The sequence below is a fragment of the Nyctereutes procyonoides genome, unplaced genomic scaffold (assembly GCF_905146905.1).
Source record: "Nyctereutes procyonoides isolate TBG_1078 unplaced genomic scaffold, NYPRO_anot_genome, whole genome shotgun sequence".
Classification (NCBI taxonomy): domain Eukaryota; kingdom Metazoa; phylum Chordata; class Mammalia; order Carnivora; family Canidae; genus Nyctereutes; species Nyctereutes procyonoides.
Window position 1 is genome coordinate 14281176 of NW_026575024.1, and position 20785 is coordinate 14301960.

A 20785-nucleotide genomic window follows, 5' to 3' on the forward strand; every position below is an offset into this window, starting at 1 on the left:
AATATATCCACAGATACAGTATCAGAGCTGTCATTGGCTTGGGACACTGGGTACCTCCTGATGCTGGAAATATTCAGACAAAAGTGAAATGACCATGTGTCGGGGACATTATAATGGGGGTTGAGAATAATGGGGAATTACTAGATCACAAGACTTTGAGGTTTTCCTGTCCTCCCTCCTCAAGTCTCTGCTGTCCTGTGTGCATGTAGGGACAGAACATGTGACAGGAGAAGGGTACGTCGAGATAAAAGGAGACCCCAGGAAAAAAAAAAGGAGACCCCAGTTTCAGTAAGATCCTCTGCTTTCTACACTCAGCTTTTTCATGCCTGAACCTTTATTTTGAAAACAAAGGATTAAACATTTAGATTTTGAGGAAACACAGTTGACTGGATGCTGTCATTTGAAATTGAGTTGTCCATGCCTTGGGAAACCCTGGCACACTGGCCAGGGTGGCCCTACACCAGGTACCACTGACTTCATGGGGATAGCTGCCCCCACGTGGGCAGCACACCTGGAGGAACCCTTCGTGAGCTGATATCAGAAACCCACGTCGCCCAGTGCTCTCAGGCCCTGGGCTTCCTGACTGATCTGGCCTTCGCTGGCTGTAGATTGCAGGGTACGTGAGCCAGCCCATGGTGGACGTGTCAATCCTTCAGAGGTCCCTGGCTATCCTGGAGAGCATGGTCTTGAACAGCCAGAGCCTGTACCAGAAGATCGCCGAGGAAATCACCGTGGGACAGCTCATCTCTCACCTCCAGGTGTGAGTAAGACACCCTGCCCCAGCCTCCCTTCTCACCTCTTATTTCACCCTCCCTTCTCACCTCTTATTTAAGCCTCCCTTCTCGCCTCTTATTTCCAGTACGTCTCCTTTGCTTGTGTTCCATGCCACCGGTCTGCTTGCTCACTCATTCATCACTACTTCCACACTAGTGCCAGGACGCTCCCATGACCTGGACCCAATCGTGTCATGCTCTCGCTAAAATCCTCATGGCACTCCTTGTCCCTCAGGATGAAGCAGAGTTCTCCCAGCCTTCCTGCACTACCATGCACCACACACAATTAGATGCTCTCTCCTCTACGGGCCAAATAGTCTCTGTTTGTACCTGTAATAATTATATAAAATTCTCTATTTTTATTACTCGTCTCCCATTTAAAATTTTGAACTCACTGGGAGGAGCGACCAATCATTTTTGGGTCCCCTGCCTTGATTTAACTAGAAATCAATTAGTATTTGTTGTACGAACGTTTAGCAGACAAACGGTATGCTGTTGGGGGTAGCAAGAAATATTGTATAGGGTATGAATTCAGGCTATCAATTCAGATCACAGCTCTCTTGCATGCTAACCACGTCTCTGCCTTTAGCAAGTTACCTGGTCTCTCTGGTCTTGGTTTCCTCATCTCTAGACTGGGGTTAATCCTCTCCACCACCCAGACTTGTGAGGATCAAAGGAGATAACAGATCTTGCATCATGGCCAGTACAGGATATGTATACAATTTAAGAGTTCTTTGCTTTTGTTTGTTTTCTAAGAAGCTGAACACAAGGGCACCTGGGTAGCTCAGTCCATTAAGCATCTGACTCTTGATCTCTGCTAAGGTCTTGATCTTAGGGTCGTGAGCTCAAGTCTGGCACTGAGCTCTATGTAGGACCTATTTGTAAAAAAAAAAAAAAAAAAAAAAAAAAAAAAAAAAAAAACAACTAAGAAGCTTATCACATCTTAAAACGTTTTATCAGACAGGAAAACCAGAAAACAGATGAACCCTTTGGAGCACTGTTCCCCTCCTCTCCATTTTCTTCACTTCACTTTAACCCTTCTATACAATTTAAGGGGGCTGGACCCCCAAGACAACATGGTAATACTGTTGATTCCTTTCTGACTCTTGCTCCCTTTTAGCATTTCGGACATGGACAGGTGCCAACAGAATGCCCTGTCAGTTCCCAGGGAAGCCACAGCTCCCAGCTTTGCTTGTTTATAGCAGCCTTGTCTTCACTCAACTCTGCTCCCAACCCATACCTCCCCCTCGCACAACTAATCCAAGTAAAAAGAAAGCACAATTTGCAGCTCTGATTTCTCCTTGTCACTTCTAAGGAATTCTTCAGTCTCTGTTTTCATACCCCAAAGCTAAAAAGATTGTTTGAAGTGAAGGGAACCAAAACCAGCACTGAATCATTCTGAATCAGGAATGACCCAGTTGCGTCCCCAAGGATGATAGAGGAGCATGGCTTTTCTCAGGGGTTGGTCTGTGAATATTTTCAACCTGTAGCTGTTACTAGAAATTCTGGCCTCTCCTATTTGGGCTGGGACACTTAGTGCCTTCCATGAGACCCCCCCCCCCAGGACACCTCCCACCTGACCAGGACGTCACCTGGCCCATCTAAAAAGAAAGCCACCGTGTGCACCCCCAGTGTGGCAGGTAGAAGCATCTTGCCAAGTGCCAGGGTTATAAGATTCCAGAGAATGGTTGTAGTTAATTTGTTTTAAAATGAAGTAAGTTTATAGTTGAAGACTTTGAAAGTATAGAAAAGCAAAGAGTAAACCCTTTGCCCATTTCCCTACCTCCAGACACAACCACTGTTCACATTAAATTGACTGCCCTGCTAGTTGTTTTTTCTCTGTATGTTTTTATTTATTTTTTATTTTTTTTCTCTGCGTGTTTTTTTTTTAATTCTTTTTTTTTTTATTTATGATAGGCACACAGTGAGAGAGAGAGGCAGAGACATAGGCAGAGGGAGAAGCAGGCTCCATGCACTGGGAGCCCAACATGGGATTCGATCCCCGGTCCCCAGGATTGTGCCCTGGGCCAAAGGCAGGCGCCAAACCGCTGAGCCACCCAGGGATCCCTCTCTGCATGTTTTTAACAGAACTGAGAGTTTACTATACATACTCTGTGTACCTTGTTTTGTTTTGTTTTGTTTAATGGAATATTAAACCATGTATAATGGCTTGAACCTTTCCCATGTATAAGATTTTTCTCGGGGTACCTGGGTGGCTCACTTGTTCAAGCATGTGCTCAGGTCATGATCCCAGGGTCTTGGGATCAAGCCTTACATTGGGCTCTCTGCTCAGTGGGGAGCCTGTTTGTCCCTCTCTCTCTCCCTCTGCCCCTCCCTCTACTTGTGCTTTCTCTCTCTCTCTCTTTCAAATGAATAAATAAAATATTTTTCAAAAAAATAAAGATTCTTCTAAAAGGGTAGTTCTAAATCTTTTACATCCCATATGCCTTTGAAAATCCAGTAACAGTTCTAGACTCTCACCTCCTTGGAGAAAATAACACATAGTCAACCAACTGCATAGAATAATTTCTGCACCATTTCTAGGGTTTACAGACACTCTACACCATCTCTGAATCCAGGAAGAAGAACCTCTACTCTGTATGTGGTTTTTTTTTTAATTTTTATTTATTTATGATAGTTACACAGAGAGAGAGAGAAGCAGAGACATAGGCAGAGGGAGAAGCAGGCTCCAGGCACCGGGAGCCCGACGTGGGATTCGATCCCGGGTCTCCAGGATCGCGCCCTGGGCCAAAGGCAGGCGCCAAACCGCTGCGCCACCCAGGGATCCCTGTATGTGATTTTTAATGATGATTTAGGACTTTAATGTATATAAACAGAGTTGTGACTATGGACATTTGGATTGTTTACCTTTTTCTTCTTTCTTTCTTCTTTCTTTTTCTTTCTTTCTTTCTTTCTTTCTTTTTTTAACAGTACTTGAATGAAATGCTTTGCCAATACATCTTACCCAGCTCTCTGATTACTGTCTTTGGATAAATTGTTATTAGTGGAGTTGCCCACTTTTCAGGCTTTGGAGACTTCACCCTGGATCATTAGTTGATTACCATCTTCGAGCAACTGTTGTAAACCCCCCTAAGTGTCCTCTTGCTGGTCAGTCCTCTAATCTCCCTCTGCCTTCTTTCTCCACTGGCACAGCTCCAACCAGGAGATTCAGACCTACGCCATTGCACTGATTAACGCGCTTTTCCTGAAGGCTCCCGAGGACAAGCGACAGGTCTGTGGCTGCCTTTTCAAGCTTTTCATCTGGGCTCTTCCAGGAGAAGAATTGTCTCCCACCCACCCTCCCCTCTGCTGTGCAGACAGCAGACATACAGCCATTGCCTCAAGAGTCCTTCCTCTCGTCCCTCTGTGTCAAGGGCCCTCAGAGTGGCCTTACTAAGGAAGACTTGGGGAAGATCTAGAAGGGGGAATCAGTGGGTCTTAGGCCCAAGCGGGAGCCTGCAAAAACTTTTTCCTCCAAAGGGCTTGAGAGTAAATATTTTTTGCTCTGTGGGCTTATGGTCTGTGTGGCAGTTGTTTAAGTTTGTCATTACGGCCAAAATAGCCTCAGACAATAGGTAAACAAGCAGGGGTGGCTGCCTTCCAAAAAGACCTTGTATATGCAACTAGATGATGAGCCCAGTTGGGTCTTAGCAGCCGACCCAGGCTAGAGGATCAAGAAGGGAGAAGGAGGCCCTCTAGGCATCACTGTTGAGTCCAAGGAAACCAGCACAAATGAGATCTTGACTTAAGGAAGCAAGTGTGTGGGGACTTGGCATGAAGTTTCATGGATAAAGACCCTCTGGCCCAGATTCTAAGCTGCTTTCTTCCCCTGTCCATTAGCTGTGTGACACGATACAAACAGCTCTGCTTCTCCGAAGCCCGATTCCCTCACCTGTACCATGGGATCAGCAACATATGCCCAGTGTGCTTCACAGGGATGTCACAAGGGAAAATAAGAACTCGTTTTACAAATGAGGAAATCAGGAATCAGCCGGGCGGAAGAATGACCACTGACCTGAGCCCAGGGCCCACAGGCTAAGTGCTTTTCCTTGCTGGGCAGGTGCTTGAACCTCTCGGGTCTCTGTTTCTCTTTCTATAAATGAAAGGGCCAGAGGAAATGATCTCTAAGGTCCCGTCCACCTATGACAATCTGGATATCTCTGTTAAAAGCCCAAGTGGTGTATAGAAGAAAGACTTTTAAGTTCTCTGTCAATGCCATGGGCTCTGTAAGTTGGAATTCATGTGGGATCATGAACCAAGCTCTTGGGTTCCAGGGGGAGGACCAGCAGCATCTATGGTTCTGTCTGTCCTTGTCTTTCTTGGATGGCTTTGTTCTGTTAATCTCTCCCTTCCCAGTCCTGTTTTGAACATCAGCTGAAAGCTCATTCTTCCATCTGCTTCTCTCTGTGCTTTTTGCTTTCTGCCGGCAGGACAAGCACCTTAATCCTCTAGACCTGCCTGTCACTGTAAGTAGCACCGCCGTGTGGAAAGGGCCCCAGCTCTCTTCCAGGTGGGGAGGTCAGAGCTGGGCGAGAATCTCATGCTCTGATCTAAGTGTTCATGGAACTCCAAGACCCAGGGAAAGGTTGTGTGCTGTAAACATCAGAGTGCTCAGGGAAGTGCTGGAGACCAGCATCTCCAGCTAGGACTTCTAGGATTAAGGGGATGCCTGCCCCAGGGAATCTGCCCAGTCTTTCCTTTGTAACTTGCCTTTAGGTAAGTTTGTGGTTCAGCCAGGGGAGATCAGATTCAGAAGTAGCCTGAGACTTTCATCTCGGTAATAGGACGGATGCATCTTCTCCCAGCTTGGTACGGCAAAGAGTAAAAATAAATCCATGTTGCTTCGGATACGTACTACACCATAGGAATTTGAAAAAGTTTAGATGGTTGTCAGAAGGGAATTTGCATGCTTGTTTCTTGGTTAGAAGGAGCTTTAGAGGTTGGCTTTATGAGGCTACGAAGAGGGTGAATGCTTTCCCCCAGCACCCAGAGAAGCTTTTGGTCTAAGGCCATTATATTCTAGTAGTAGACGAATGTCAATTACCCACTTTGTGAGTTGTCCACAGCAAGATTTAATCTCAAGCCCACTTCCTATAGCTACCAAAGGAGTTTCTAGGCCACCTTCCTCCTCTGCCAGCCTGTGTGTGCTCAGGGGATGCAAAGTAAAACTTAATGTTCCCAGTAGCGTCAGCCACTTGGAATATGGCTAGAAATGCAGAAGTGAGAGGAAAGGGCCTTTTAGCTCTGAGAAAAATGAGAGTGCTCACAGATACTGCTCCACAGGAGAGGTGTGACAGCTCCCTCAGGCCCATTGATTTAGAATTATCCATAAAATTAAATTAAGGCAGCAGTTTAGAAAGTGAAGTCATACTAATTAACGTGGTAAGAAGCAATGGCTGAGATTGGAAGGAAGAGACAGAAGAATTATGAAAAGCTGTCAGAAAGATTAAAAGCACAGTAACCTTGGGACCATTCTGTTTAGGGAAAAATAACCTCACATTTCAGAGCTCCTCGGGGCTGCAGAATGTCATAGCACACCGCTCTTCTGCTGAAGCCGAGTCCTTGGCAGTGATGAAGTTATAATCATTGTAGTCCCTTCAAAAATAAATGTCTATAGTATATTTTTAGAGAATATGCGTAAGGCCAGTCAAAATAAGGTCCTGAAAGGACCCTTGAAGCTTCGCTCCCTGGAAGACTCATTTATGTAGGATACTTTATTTCCTGAGTGTGCTAAATAAATAGTGTTACTGTCAGAATCTGAACAAAATATAATAAAAAAGATGGCCCTATTATGAGAAATTACCCAAAAGCACCAACATTCTATTCTCCAAACCAGAATCAGAAGTGAATCAAGGACTACTTACTGTTTCAGAGCATCTGCGCCCCTGACTCTGCCAGCTGTTGTGGCGCCGGGGGTGGGAGAAGGGGGCCAAAGCCCTCGCCTTGGGTTGGAGGAGTGCCTTCCACCCTTGGTGGTGGGTGTCTACCTGGAACAGTACATGGGAACCGTCATGCTGCTCTGTGCTCCGTATACATTGTCCATTGCCCAGCATCCTTGTGACACAAGTGTCTTGTCCTGAAGCAGTCTTTGTTGCTCTTTGGAAATGATGTGGTGATTGTGCCATTGGGGAGGGTCACCCTGTTTGAGTCGATTTGCACTCCCAGAAAAAAGCATGAGGGAATTTTTCTGAGTATACAATAGGTTTGGTGGTCTTTGGATTTTTTTTTTCCCATTTGCCCACTTTCCATTTGAAAGGAGAAAACATTTAAAAGAAAAAGCCCCAGAGCCCTGATATCACCTTTCGCTTGACAGCTGTCACAGCTGGATGCCTACCACCTTGCCTTACATTTGCTTGTTTTTCTCAACAGGATATGGCCAATGCATTTGCACAGAAGCACCTTCGGTCCATAATCCTGAATGTAAGTCCCCAGAACAAAGCTGTATTTTGTCACTAGTGAGAGCAATTATTACTGTTACTGTAGTCGTATTATTATTATTATTGAAATTACTGTTGAGTGGGGAGGGCACTCAAAGGGAACCTACCCATAGGTGCTAATAAACCCTTGGTAAGCTGGAAAGCTTTTTCTTGTAGTCCTCTGTAAGCAGAGCTGTCTCCAGGAGGCTGGCCCACCAGGAATTGCAGAGTTTATGAGGAGGTACTAAGGCCAGCCAGCTGTACTGTTTGTTGCCCTGCAACTCCCAACATTTTTTATCCAGAAGGAATGTGTTAAAACAGGCACAGAAGAGGAAAGTAATTCATTCAGCTAACACCAGTCAGACCTGAGTGGGACACTAGTGGAGGGCTGACTAAGACAGTGCGTTTGCTCTTGAAGATCTAGTCCAGTGGGATGGGGCCAGATCTCTGTGTGGTCAGTGGTTCCATAGAGCTTCATGGTCTGGGGGATTTCTGGAGGAGGAGCATGACCTGCCTTGAAGGAGGTGTCAAGAAGCCTCTAGAGGAATGAGGGCAAGTGAGGCTGAGGCTCCCTCTGCAGACCTAGAAGGAGTATGCAGTGGGGTGCAGGGTGAGGCAGGGAGCCAGTGCGTGCCTGGCTGGAGGCTGGAGAGCAGCAAAGAGCAGATCAAGTAAGGCCTTAGTCTTTTTCCCAAGTGCAGTGAGGGGGGGGGGGGTTAATCAGGATGGTGACATAACCAGATTGGCATTTAGAAACCTCACACTAGCAGGTGTGCGTGTTTCCTGGGTGTGTATGAGGGAGGAAAGTAGACGGGAGGTGGCGAGGAGGGAGGCATCTGGAAAGGGCTGACTCCCTGTCCCCACACAGGGATGTGGGTGGGAAAGAGCCGGCTTTGGGTGGGAAAAGCTGAAGAAGAGAGCCGAGGATCCGGGGGAAAAAGGGGGCCGTTTTATCAGTTGTCAAAACCAAGGGAAAAACCAGGAGACCACAGTCAAAGGAATAAAATGAGAAATGAGAAGTCAGGGCAGCCCTGGTGGCTCAGCGGTTTAGCGCCACCTTCAGTCCAGGGTGTGATCCTGGAGACCTGGAACGAGTCCCAGGTCCGGCTCCCTGCATGGAACCTGCTTCTCCCTCTGCCTGTGTCTCTGCTGCTCTCTCTCTCTCTCTCTCTCTCTCTGTCTCTCTCTGTCTCTCATGAATAAATTAAAAAAAAAAAAAGATGTCTTAAAAAAAAAAGAAATGAGAAGTCAGGTGTGAAAAGCTTGATAATTCTGAGCATGAACTTCAGAGTCAAAAAAAAAAAAAAAAAGAACTTCAGAGTCACCAGCCTCCACTCTGCCATTAACCAATCTTTGATCTTGAGCAATTCACTTAACTTTGATTTGCTTTGATTTGCTCATCTGGATGGGAGGCCTGAAGGAGCTCATATATATATATACGGTGCTTAGCAGGGTGCCTGGCCCTGGGTAAGCACCCCGCTCACATCAGCAGTTACTTTACTGTGAACAGGATACAAAAGTGATAAAATTCAAGAAGGGCGCTCTGAGCACTTGCAGAGTCAAGCGATGGGCTACTCTGAACACACAGAGCCCCCACTTCACCTTGTAGAGCCAGCTCCTGCCTGCTGGCCGTATCCCTAGTCAGAGCCCCACTGCCAGTCAGGCAGGAGGGACCTGAGCAGACTCTCCAGCCTGCTGCCTCTGAGGGATACAGAGCACACAGGCCCCATGCATGCTAGTCCACATACCTGAGCAGCTGTCTTAGGTGCCACCCTCTGCATGTATGGGAGGGAAGGTACCCTTCTGAGGGAAATTGAATGCATTTTTGAGGCTTATTATTTACCTCAATGGGATTAGTTCAGCTCATTTCTGGACAAACCTTGGAACAAGTGAAGATTCTACTAGAAAAAACAATTCAAGGTCAGGACTCAGGACTGAAATGGTTAATGCATGCTCACTGAAGTCCCAGGAGTTCACGGAGTCAAGCCCAAGAGTGTAGGCCTTGAATTGCTTGGCAGTCAAACAGGACTTGAGGTAAAAGCTCTAAAACCATGACTCCTCAGACTGGAGCTGTACTCCTGGAAGCCATTACTGGCAGAGTGATTACCTTCCTACTATCATGTCTCTAAGTTTGAGAAAAGTGCATTAAAGTGAACGAAAACCATATCACATTAACTTTAACCTCTTCTCAAAGTGGTTTTCAAAATTATGGAGAGAAGAAAGGAGGAAGGAAGACAAGAGAGCTGGGTTGGGTAGGGTAGGGTGGGGTAGGGAAAAATCGGGAGCAGCAGAGGGAGGGGACACAGAAAAAGGAAGGGGCTTAGAGGGAGGCCAAATGAGGTAAGGAGGGGGCCTAGGAGACCCTGCACTGAGGCTGGGGGTGGGGTGGCTTGCTCAAGTTGGGGGAGGAGGAACAGAGGACTCCCCTTGGGATGCGAATGAGCACCTACACTGAGCCAAGAGCAGGGAGCTAGAAAGAGCTGCAAACATTCTGCAGACATTCTACCACTTGGAGGAGGTGAGGGCCTGAGCGCACACACTCTAGTGAGGGGTTAGGAGCAGCACAATCTGTAGAACCTTCTGTAGCATGAAGGTGCTGTCCAGAATGGTGGTCACTACCCATATATGGCTACTAAGCACGTGAAATGTGTGTAGTGTGACAGGGAGCTATATTTGTCATTTTTTAAAATTTCAGTTAAAATACCCACATGTGGCTTGTGGCTGCCTGCCTTATTGAGCTGTGCAGATCTAGAGAAACGAGGACACTCTGGAGTCACAGGTCAGGGAGCAGAAGTCTAGTCTAGAGCAGCGCCATCAAGTGGAAATACATTACAAGCCACTTACTTAATTTTAAATGACAATAGTACCAACATTAAAAAGGGAATATAGGAAATCAGATTCGATAATATAATTTAACCCACTATATCCCAAATACTATGATTTCAATGTGTGATCAACATAAAAAATTGTTAATGATGTATTTTACATTCTCTTTTCACATTAAGGCTCTGAGATCTGGTGTACATTTGACATTTGCAGCACATCTCAGTTGGGACTACCCACATTTAAAGTGTGGCTACCAAATCAGACTACACAGGTCCAAAGACATCAATCTCAAGCCAGGGCAAACTCTGTAGAGTTATGGAGCTCTAGAGCAGTGCTGTCCAGTAGAACTTTCTATGACAATGGAAATATCTTCTATCTACTGTATCATTGGGTGGTACCCACTGACCACATACACCTATTGAACTTAAAATGTGACTAGTGTGACCACAGACCTGCATTTTTGACTTAAATTAATTCTAACTAACGGAAATACATTCAGCCATATATAGCGAGTGGTTGCCGTATTGGGCAGCACAGCTCCAGAGATATAGCACTAGACTGAGAGGACATGAAGGACACGAAGGTGGTGTGTGTGTGTAAAACTGGGCAAGAGTCTCATTTGGGTGAGAAGAAAGCAAGAACAACAGGATTCAAGATGGTGGGTAGGACAGGAAAAAGCAAGAAATACAAGGGAGCAAGCCAGGAAGAGCTGCCATTGTGGAAGTGAGAACAGGACAATAGGAAGCGAGAACGTCGCCAGGTGCATTGATCAACCCGAGGGACAGAGGGAGAAAGGTAGCATGCAAGAAAAAAGATGGGGGTGGGGCATGAGGGCAGAGGATAGAGCCTGAAATGGGGTGGGCATCAGAGGTACTGAGTTGAGAGGGTATGGTGGGGTCATGGAAAGAGGGGACAGGATAGAATACAGGACCCAGGGAGGGGAGCATGCATGGAGTGATAGGGGAGAAGGTGACAGAGGAGCCTCGGGAGCTGGACCAGGAGCATTAGCTGCCTTCCTTTGTGTAGTTATCTCCATGCCATTTCAAAAAAGTAGCCTGTCCTGAAGCCTCCACTTGGTGAGGCCATCCACAACATTGTATATTTCTAAGGGAAGGCAAAGCAGAGTCCTCCACACACACTGTGTTTCTTGGAGTGAGTATCCACCTGGAGGACGGTCCAGCTGCCAAGTCCTACATCATCATCTTAGCAGGGTAGCTGCCATCTTCCGTGTGGCCAGATACAGCCTCTGCCCCCTGGTTCCACTTCCTCTGCTCGGGGGAGTGCTGAAAAGGGTCCTGTGCCCTTGGGGCCTGCAGTGAGCCATCTCAGCCTGAATCAAGTCCTTTCATGCTCCATCCCTTCTAGAACTCGATGTCTTGAAGTTCCGTGTGTGGGAGGGAAACCCTGTTCCTTGCCCAGCATACTTTCTTTTTCACCAGCACGGCTGTGAGTCTTCAGGAGAAGAAAATCAGTTCCGCCCTCTGTCCCCTGCCTTTGCTTTTTCCAGCATGTGATCCGAGGGAACCGCCCAATCAAAACTGAGATGGCCCATCAACTGTATGTCCTGCAAGTCCTGACCTTTAACCTTCTGGAAGAAAGGATGATGACCAAGATGGACCCCAATGACCAGGTAGGTGTTCAGCAGGACAGAGCATTCCTGGCTTAAATTATATGCCATTTGATGTGATGCATTCCACCGCTAGGCTATGCATTGAACGCCTGCTATGTTCAGAGATTGTGCTTGATTATGTCAGCAGATATGGTATGTGTTGCCCTGGGGAACCTGGCTCGGCCTCCCTGCCCTCTGTTCCTGCTGAGTGACTCTTTGGACCAAGCCCACCTCTGTCCTGCTAAGGCAGATGTGATGCCTTCTCAGAGATTGATCAGGGCCAGAGTCCTGCCTCCAAAAGCCCAACCTGCTCTTTCTTTTTCTTGCCTCCCTGGGTTAGCTTATTTACCTGCTGACTATCTGTTTCACTTCTCAGGCTCAAAGAGACATCATATTTGAACTGAGAAGGATCGCATTTGATGCAGAGTCTGACCCAAGCAACGTCCCTGGGAGCGGTACTGAGAAGCGAAAAGCCATGTATACCAAGGACTACAAAATGCTGGGATTTACTGTAAGTTTTCCAAAGTATGAATCTTGGTGGGCTTTCCCCCCTGACAGAAGTTCGGAGGGCCCCCACATAGAGCCCTGAGAACCCTCCCTACCACATAATGGTGGCCCTGGAATAGATGACACTAAGAAGCTGGGGGAGGGGTGCCCTGGCACTCGGTTTGCCTTGGCACTGGCAGGTCACACATTTCTGCTCAGTATTGGGCCCTCTGGGATGACTCTATTGGAGGAACCAGGAGGTCAGTCACATAGGGAAAGAGAGGAGCTCTCACAAGAGCAGCAAGGTTCTGAGAAAAGTAGAAGTGAATATCTTGTGATAAGATACAGCTTAAGGATGGACCTCCCTACTTGGTGCACAGTATGCTAGGCTCTGGGACACAAGAGCTAGTGGCATGGAGAGGAGGGCAGTAGGGCTTCCCCTCAGGTTGGTGCTGTACACTGGAGGCTACCAAGTCTCAAATCCGATTTCTTTATTTCCCCAGAACCATATCAACCCAGCAATGGACTTTACCCAGACCCCTCCTGGAATGCTGGCCTTGGACAACATGCTGTACTTGGCCAAAGTCCATCAGGACACCTACATCCGGGTAAAGACTGGGGGCCAGCTGGCTCAGCCCTGCTGCCATATCTGCCTCCCTAATCCCCCGGCCTTCCTCCCCAACAGATCGTCCTGGAGAACAGCAGCCGAGAGGACAAACATGAGTGCCCCTTTGGCCGCAGCGCCATCGAGCTCACCAAAATGCTCTGTGAAATCCTGCAGGTTGGGGAACTGCGTAAGTCCGAGCCACCCCCCTCTTCTTGTACCCGTTCCATAATAGGAGCCTAGGGATACTCGAGGTTATGAAGTCAAGGGTCAGTGGGACTGGACAGCTATTGTGCTTTGTTTTGCTAATCACTGGGTGAGCTGTGATCCCATCTTATCCTTGTTTATAGGAATCACAGCTGCTGCTTTGAACGGGTCATTTAACATGTTCAGGAGCTACGCCCCCGACCATGTGCTCCCATGGGCCAGGCGAGCTGAGCTGAGAGAGGGCAGAGCCAGACCAAGAGAAGAAAGCTCAGGAAATAGAGAAAGGCCCATCCCACACTCTTCATTCACCCTGGCCTTGCCCTGGAACTTGAGGGCACAGGACCCAGGTCTGCAGGCGAGTGCCCAGTTTCACCCTCCCACTTCTCTTCTTTCATAGCAAATGAGGGCCGAAATGACTACCACCCGATGTTCTTTACCCATGACCGGGCATTTGAGGAGCTCTTTGGGATCTGCATCCAGCTGCTGAACAAGACCTGGAAGGAGATGCGGGCGACAGCAGAGGACTTCAACAAGGTCAGTGGCTCGGGGCTCCGACGCCCATGGGCTCAGGCCATCATGTGACAGTCTGTGACTGCTGGCTGGCACCAGGGGACCACCTGAGCTTGGTCAGCAGCCCTGGGTCACAGGATGGGGTACTAAAGAACCGTGGCTCTTTCTGCAGCCTTGGAGCTGGGGTCTACTTGCCGCCCCTGGTGCCCTGGGCCCCTCACTTCCCCAGTGGAGCCAGTACCTGCCCTGCCTGTCTTCTGTAGAGGACAGGAGGCTAAGCCTCACAGTAACAGCTGTGGCCTACGGAGTACCACTGTGTGCAAGCACAGATGAGGTTTTGTGGACTGGCATGAGACACAGGTCCTGGCCCTCCATGCGGTAGTCATCTGTGATACATACCAAGTACCCACAGTTAAGAGACGGGGTCAGGATCTGAGCCCATGCTGCCTGGAACCTGCCTGGCCCTCAGCAGTGGGGCTGAGGCAGCCACTCTCTTCCCTTTCAGGTCATGCAAGTGGTCCGAGAGCAGATCACTCGAGCTTTGCCCTCCAAACCCAGCTCTTTGGATCAGTTCAAGAGCAAACTTAGGAGCCTGAGCTACTCAGAGATCCTGCGGCTGCGCCAGTCCGAGCGGATGAGTCAGGATGACTTCCAGTCCCCGCCAATTGTGTAAGTGCTGCCAGGTGGGCTTGCGGGGAGGCACCGCCACCTCTGCCGTCCCCTGACCTCCTTTTGCTCCTGTGCGTCCACCCAGGGAGCTAAGGGAGAAGATCCAGCCTGAGATCCTGGAACTGATCAAGCAGCAGCGCCTGAACCGGCTCTGTGAGGGCAGCAGCTTCCGGAAGATTGGGAACCGCCGAAGGCAAGGTGAGGGGGCCTAGGCTGTCAGGCTGGTCCTGACTGCTCAAAGTCAGCACACTGGGGAGGGAGCAGGCAGGGAACAAGTCATCCTTTTGCCCTTCCTGTGCCTAGGCCTCTCTCAGAACTGTCCTTGGTCACCTGCTTGTCTACCCTTGTGTTCCAGAACGTTTCTGGTACTGCCGCTTGGCACTGAACCACAAGGTCCTGCACTATGGTGACTTGGATGACAACCCTCAAGGGGAGGTGACATTTGAATCCCTGCAGGAGAAAAGTAGGTTCATTTCTCTGTTGATGCGTCATAGTAGCTGGATTCGAGGTCACCAGAACAGAGTTGTAGTCCTGGCTGTTTCAAACTGATTATCTGGTCTTGGGCCACATGTCTCTCTGGACCTGTCTCCTCATCTGGCCTACTTCACAGGGCCACTTGGAGAGTTCAGTGGAATCACTGATGGGAATGGGGTTTGCAGATTTTCAAGGGTGCTACAAGATGATATCAAAAGGCAGTGGTATAAGCAGGAGCTCTGAAGCCAGACTGACTGTATTCAAATCCTAGCTTTGCCATTCACTCTAATTAATGGCAACCTGTGCCTTGGTGTCTTGTGCAAAATGGGAATAATAGGCACATTTCCTTTGTAAGAGGATTAAATGAGTCACTTAGGACAGGGACTGGCAGGTAGTAAGCACAGCTGTTTGCTCTGGCAGCGTTGTCGTTTTCATCACTGTGCATGGAAGTGATGTGAGCATCTGAGGGCCCCATCCTTGGAGAATCAATCCCACAGCCCTGAACCGACCCCCAGTTAGATTTACCCAGCCCAGCAGGCCATGGCCTCTGGAAAGGGACCATGGAGGAGGAAAGAGCACAAGGCCACTCTCCCTGAGCTGATACAGCCTTCTGGTCTGGGCACTGGGGCTTCCCTCAGGCGCTGGGGCTTCTCTCCAGCACTGGTGCAAAGACCCACGTACAGCATGGATCTTCCAGAAACTAATTGCTTTAATTTACCAGTTCCTGTTGCAGACATTAAGGCCATCGTCACTGGGAAGGACTGCCCCCACATGAAAGAGAAGAGCGCTCTGAAACAGAATAAGGTGAGTAGAGCAGCAGGCTTGCCGGAGTCACTGTCACTGTGACGCCTGGAGAGTTGAGTCGGTGGTGGCTGCAGTTTAAGTGCATGTTCTCCTGCCCCCACTCTCTCTTTCTCAATTATTCCTGCAAGTCTTACTAAGAACCATTTTTAACATACACAGAAACAGACAGAACCCCCACATATGCATCACCCAGCCCCAACAACCGACACCCACCGGATCCTGCCCATCTACTTATTATTACTGCAAAGAAAACCTCAAGTATGATATCATTTCCTCTTAACTATTTAGAATGTATTTGTAAATCATAAGGACTCTTCACATAATCACAATACCATTATTAAGCCTAAAAAAGAAAGTTAAAAAGTTATTTCATATCAAATGTTGCACAGATGTTTGTATTGTCTTATAAGTAACATATAGTTTCTCTTCATAAAAATATGTAAATGTGGGCAGCCCGGGTGGCTCAGCGGTTTAGCGCCGCCTGCAGCCCAGGGTGTGATCCTGGAGATCCAGGATCGAGTCCCAAGTCGGGCTCCCTGCATGGAGCCTGCTTCTCCCTCTGCCTGTGTCTCTGCCTCTGTCTCTCTCTCCTCTCTGTGTATTCTCATGAATAAATAAATAAAATATTTAAAAAAAAATATGTAAATGTTTAATGTGTACACACACACAGGTGCATACTCATACCTATTTTGTTTGCAGCCAAATAGGGCATGCACACTGTGATTAGTCTTTAGTTCCCCTCTCTCTTTTCCATCTTTGTTTTCCTCTTTGCAGTTTATTAGTTGAAGAAATCAGGTTGCTTATTTGGTAGTTTCTCCAGGTCTGAAATGTGCTGATTGTCTCTCCATGGTATAGATCACCTTGTTCCTCTGTCCCAGATCTGTATGTTGTTGAAGAAATCTAGGGGGAGGCTCCAGTTCAGGTTTGACCCCCTTTTTGGGGTTTGGGGGGAGCAGGATGACTTCCTAAGTGGCATTATGTTCTATCAAGAGGCACATGATTGGGGTGTGATTGCCTCTCTTTTTGCAAAGTTAGCAGACTGTTGATGCTAAGTGCCTTGTCCACTAGTAAATTAAGATTTGCAAACTAGTGGTGTTCTAATGCGGTCATTTCTTTTCATTTATGTGCTGAACTACTTCTCTAAAGAGAAACTTAACTATCACCTACTCTTGGCTTCCCAGTGGTCCAGTTTATTTAAGAAAGGAGAATATGTGCTTGATTCTTTCCTTTTATAAAAGTACCTACTTCTTTTTTTTTTTTTTTTTTTTTTTTAAGATTTTATTTGAGAGAGACTGTGCAGAGAGAGCACTAGCCAGGGTGGGGAGGGAGAGAGAGATGCAGACTCCCTGCTGAGCAGGAAGCCCAGTGTAGGGCTCAATCCCAGAACCCTGGGATCATGACCCGATCTGAAGTCAGATACTTAACCGATTGAGCCACACAGGCGCCTCTAAAAGTACCTAGTTTTAAAACAGTGAGTTGGTTCTCTGGTATCATCCAACAGTGATTAATTTTGTGTATGTGTTTTGTTTTGTTTAGCATTTCTATGAACTCATGGATTGAAGCAAATGACATTTGTTCCAAGCCATTACAGTTATGTTGTTGATGCTTAAATTCTCTCATTTTTGGCCACATTTTATTATTGTTGTGGTGGCTTCTAAACTGTTAAGATTTTGAGTCTAATCACCAACATATGTACCGAAGGTAATCTACAGTCATGGACTCTGACATTCAGAGGTTTTGAGTGTTGAGAAAGGACTTTTCTCCAATGTTTAAAGCATCCATATCTTAGGTGTGACCTAGGCAGGTGGGTGAGTTACCACTCGTTCCCACTGTGCCTTGTCTCCAGCCACCCTCGTGCATGTGCCATGAGCATGAGGCCTGATGATACCACATCTCAATCAGCACATTCAGCAATGGTGCCAGGTGACAAGGAATTTGGCCAAAGTCGCAGAGCCCAGGCCGTCCCACTACTCCACATAACTGAAACTCTTTCTCCTTCAGGAGGTGTTGGAGTTGGCATTCTCCATCCTCTACGACCCTGATGAGACCTTAAACTTCATCGCACCTAACAAGTATGAGGTGAGCATTGTGGGGCCGCTTTGGACAGCCGAGCCCTCTCTGTGACTCTTCAGCTGGAGGGACAGCCCCCGAAAGAGAGGAGGCCACAGCATGTCACGAAGGCTTTTGGCACTGAGCATCTACCAGGCTGGGGTCCATCCCCCTGAGCTGGGCTCCCCAGGTTACTCTTCAGCAGCAGCTATAAGTTGCCATTAGAAAAACAGGCTCATCAGGGATAATCCAACTTGTCCAGACTAGGGAAATTCCCCCCCTTTTCAGTCTCCGCATGGCCACCTTCCAAGTGACCCTAACAGATTCTCCCTCCTTGGCTCCTGGGCGCATGTGGTAGTAGGACTGGTCCTCCTGACCCGGAGCCTGCCGTTGTACCTGCAGCACTGGGAGATACTGTAAGTTACATGAGTAACTGTGCTGGAGCCCCACGTGTTGAGCTCTGGAAGTGACAGAGGGGACTAGAGGTGGGCTTCTGGAAGGTGAGATGCTTTGGCCAGCCCCAAGATGCCAGTGAGTGCTGTTGGGAAGAAATGAGGAACTAAAAAAAAAAAAAAAAGAAAGAAATGAGGAACTAGCAGGTGGGGAGATGGTGAGCAAAGGCAGGAGGAGTGAGAGGGACAGGTGGAGAATTCTGTTACTCCTCCTTATCACGAGACCCTCAAGTTCAATTTCTCTAGCACTTATTTTTAACATTTGTTGACAGGGCTTTTTGTTTGTTTACTTTTTTGGAAACAAAATTGAGATCCTACAGTGATTCCTTTTGTGCCCTGATTTTTTCTCCTAATATGTATTCCCTCCACTATTGCTTGTGTCATGGGCAGTTTTGGGTTAGTTGATGCTCTAGTCCTTAGGTCTTATTTTGCTGTATTCATTAGTTGCATTTTTAAAAGTCCTATTTCAAAAAAATATCATATTTCAGATTATTTTAGGAACCTTAAATGCAAATCCCTCATAAAAGCCAAAAGATTGTGTTTTTTGGTGGTGGGGGGAAGCGAATGAATTACCTCCCATTTTATCTTTGCCGTTATTCCAAATCAGCTCTGCCTATACTAAGTAGTGCCAAAAGAGACTATTATGAATCCTCCCCACAAAGGGACCTTGGTGGGACCTCCTGTGGACCTGGGGCCACCATGTGATGTTTTGCGGCTTGCTCCCACAGTACTGCATCTGGATTGATGGCCTCAGTGCCCTTCTGGGGAAGGACATGTCCAGCGAGCTGACCAAGAGTGACCTGGATACGCTGCTGAGCATGGAGATGAAGCTGCGGCTCCTGGATCTGGAGAATATCCAGATTCCTGAAGCCCCGCCGCCAGTGCCCAAGGAGCCCAGCAGCTATGACTTTGTCTATCACTATGGCTGAGGCTGGAGCCAGACTCCACGGTACCCAGGAAGGGATTTGGGGCCCAGGAGAAACACCCACAGACTGGTGCCTTGTCTTTTGCTTGTACAGAATCTGTAGTGACCATGGTGGCCAGTAAATGCCAGCCATTCCTCAAACTCACCTCAGACCACCCAGAGCTTCCTCTTGGTCCCTGCCCACGATCAGCCATGCAGGCAGGGTGCTCTGCCCTCCCGGTCACCGTGGAGCCTGGGACCAGAGCGTGAGGAATGGCCAGCAGACCCCCTTGCCTCCCGGGCCAAGGGCTGCTTGGGCTGGAGTTAACAACAGTCACTCACCTTTTCTTCCTGAGCCTGCTCTCCGGTCAGCTGGATCCCTGTGTGGGCAAGAGCTAGCCCAGCAAAGGCTGCCCTCAGAGGACAGACATTCTGGGCATGTTAAGAGCCTCAGAGAGACTGCCTTTGGGTGACCCGTGCCTGTGTCTCAGAGCCAAGCGGAGGCCTCGGCCTTTGCTTGGTAGATGCCTTGCCCTTGCTTTTGTCGCCTTCGTGAGGGCTTACTCCGGCCTCATTCAGTGCCAATAAGCTGCTGCTACTGAGGCTCGGCTCTAACATCTCTGGTCTCCGGAGCCACCAGATCTCTCTTGCCCACACAGTTGTCTGGGCAGATGGAAAGCTCTCCCTGCAAAGCTCTCAGGCTCTCATCCTGGCAAGTCAGACACGTGCAAGCTAAGTTCTACCTTCTAGTCTCAAAGAATTCTACAGGGAGAGAGCCCAGACGAGGCCTGGGCCAAGACTTGGGAGGTCACTGGAGTCCACTCCCTTCCCCCCACATTTTTATCTTTTCCATCCTCAGAAATCTTCCACCTAACCTGAATGGCAGCCACCTCTTCTTTGCTTTCCTTTGGCCTCCCCGACCTCAGGAAGTTTGGCCTTCCCTCCCTGCCCCCATCCCAGTGCTGTGGTTTCTGCCATTGGCCATGATTTCAGGGAGCTAGCTGAGGCCACGGCTGTGCCAAAGGGGCTTCCCTGGTGCTGTGGCACTTGTAAACCACGCCCCAGCCTCTCTCCTTGGACATGTGAACGCAGTGGCATTCAGTATTGGTAGCCTGGCATGGTAGGTACTGCCCGATGAAGAATGGACTATATATTTTCTTTACTATAGGCCATACTTATACAGACGTGTATATATATTTATATAAGATCTACCTATCCTAGGGTGGAATGTTTGAGGGAAAATAAAATTGAAGGCTCCCCCTAAAAAACAAACAAACAAAAAAAAACCACTTCCAGTTGTGAGCCAAGAGAGTAAGCTGAGAGCAGCCAGGAGCAGCTTCCTGTCAGTAACCATGTTTTCAATAAATACTCTTTCATGTACAAACTGTGGTACCTATTAACAGCTGTTTCTCTGTACTTGCTCTTTCACCTGGACAAGCCTTCATTTCAGTGTGTCTGGGAGATTTCCTCCTCTTCAGCCACTCTGCCTTCACTGTGCATGTGCATGTGCTTGAGCAGCACATGCACACACACACACACACACCCCTCAACAATTAAGGACGCTCACAGATTGTTGCACCAGGACAAAGTGTTTTCTGCTTAGGCTTGCCGGGCGCAGCAGGGAATGGCATACTGTACACCCCCGTGAACATATCCTCCCTCTTCTCCCTGCCAGGGACACAGCCAGGGAACAGCTCACATTCTTGTGACTTACAAAGAAGACACGTTTCTTCACCCTGTGTGTTGCTGGTGCTTCATGCCCAGCCTTCCAGCTGGTGTTTTAGGCTGTTGCTCCAAAACTCAGCCCTGGTAGCTGGGAGGCTTGAATGAGGGTGGTGATGAAAATAGACACTTTCTTTTACCTCTGAGAGAGAAGTCTTTCAAAAGGCAGAGAAAGTGCATGCAGTACAGGCCTTGAGAACTGAATTCAGCCAAGACCTTGGGCAGTGGTGGGTGCCATTGTAGGTGCTCAGTAAGTGCCAAACGAATGAACTAATGCCTG

The 20785-nt window shown here is 48.1% G+C and overlaps 1 protein-coding gene across 1 annotated transcript in view; it reads left to right on the forward strand.

Moving 5' to 3' along the window:
- ELMO2 (engulfment and cell motility 2) overlaps positions 1 to 20196 on the forward strand; it is a 39980-nt gene extending 19784 nt beyond the window's left edge. The window contains exons 8-21 of the mRNA XM_055302806.1: positions 609 to 760; positions 3927 to 4005; positions 7143 to 7193; positions 11523 to 11645; positions 12001 to 12135; positions 12614 to 12718; positions 12796 to 12904; positions 13319 to 13455; positions 13937 to 14100; positions 14186 to 14298; positions 14456 to 14563; positions 15296 to 15378; positions 17380 to 17457; positions 18608 to 20196. Of these exons, the coding sequence (XP_055158781.1) occupies positions 609 to 760; positions 3927 to 4005; positions 7143 to 7193; positions 11523 to 11645; positions 12001 to 12135; positions 12614 to 12718; positions 12796 to 12904; positions 13319 to 13455; positions 13937 to 14100; positions 14186 to 14298; positions 14456 to 14563; positions 15296 to 15378; positions 17380 to 17457; positions 18608 to 18808 (1638 nt within the window). The 3' untranslated portion in view covers positions 18809 to 20196. The remainder of the gene's footprint in view (positions 1 to 608; positions 761 to 3926; positions 4006 to 7142; positions 7194 to 11522; positions 11646 to 12000; positions 12136 to 12613; positions 12719 to 12795; positions 12905 to 13318; positions 13456 to 13936; positions 14101 to 14185; positions 14299 to 14455; positions 14564 to 15295; positions 15379 to 17379; positions 17458 to 18607) is intronic.
- Positions 20197 to 20785: the final 589 nt, after the last annotated feature.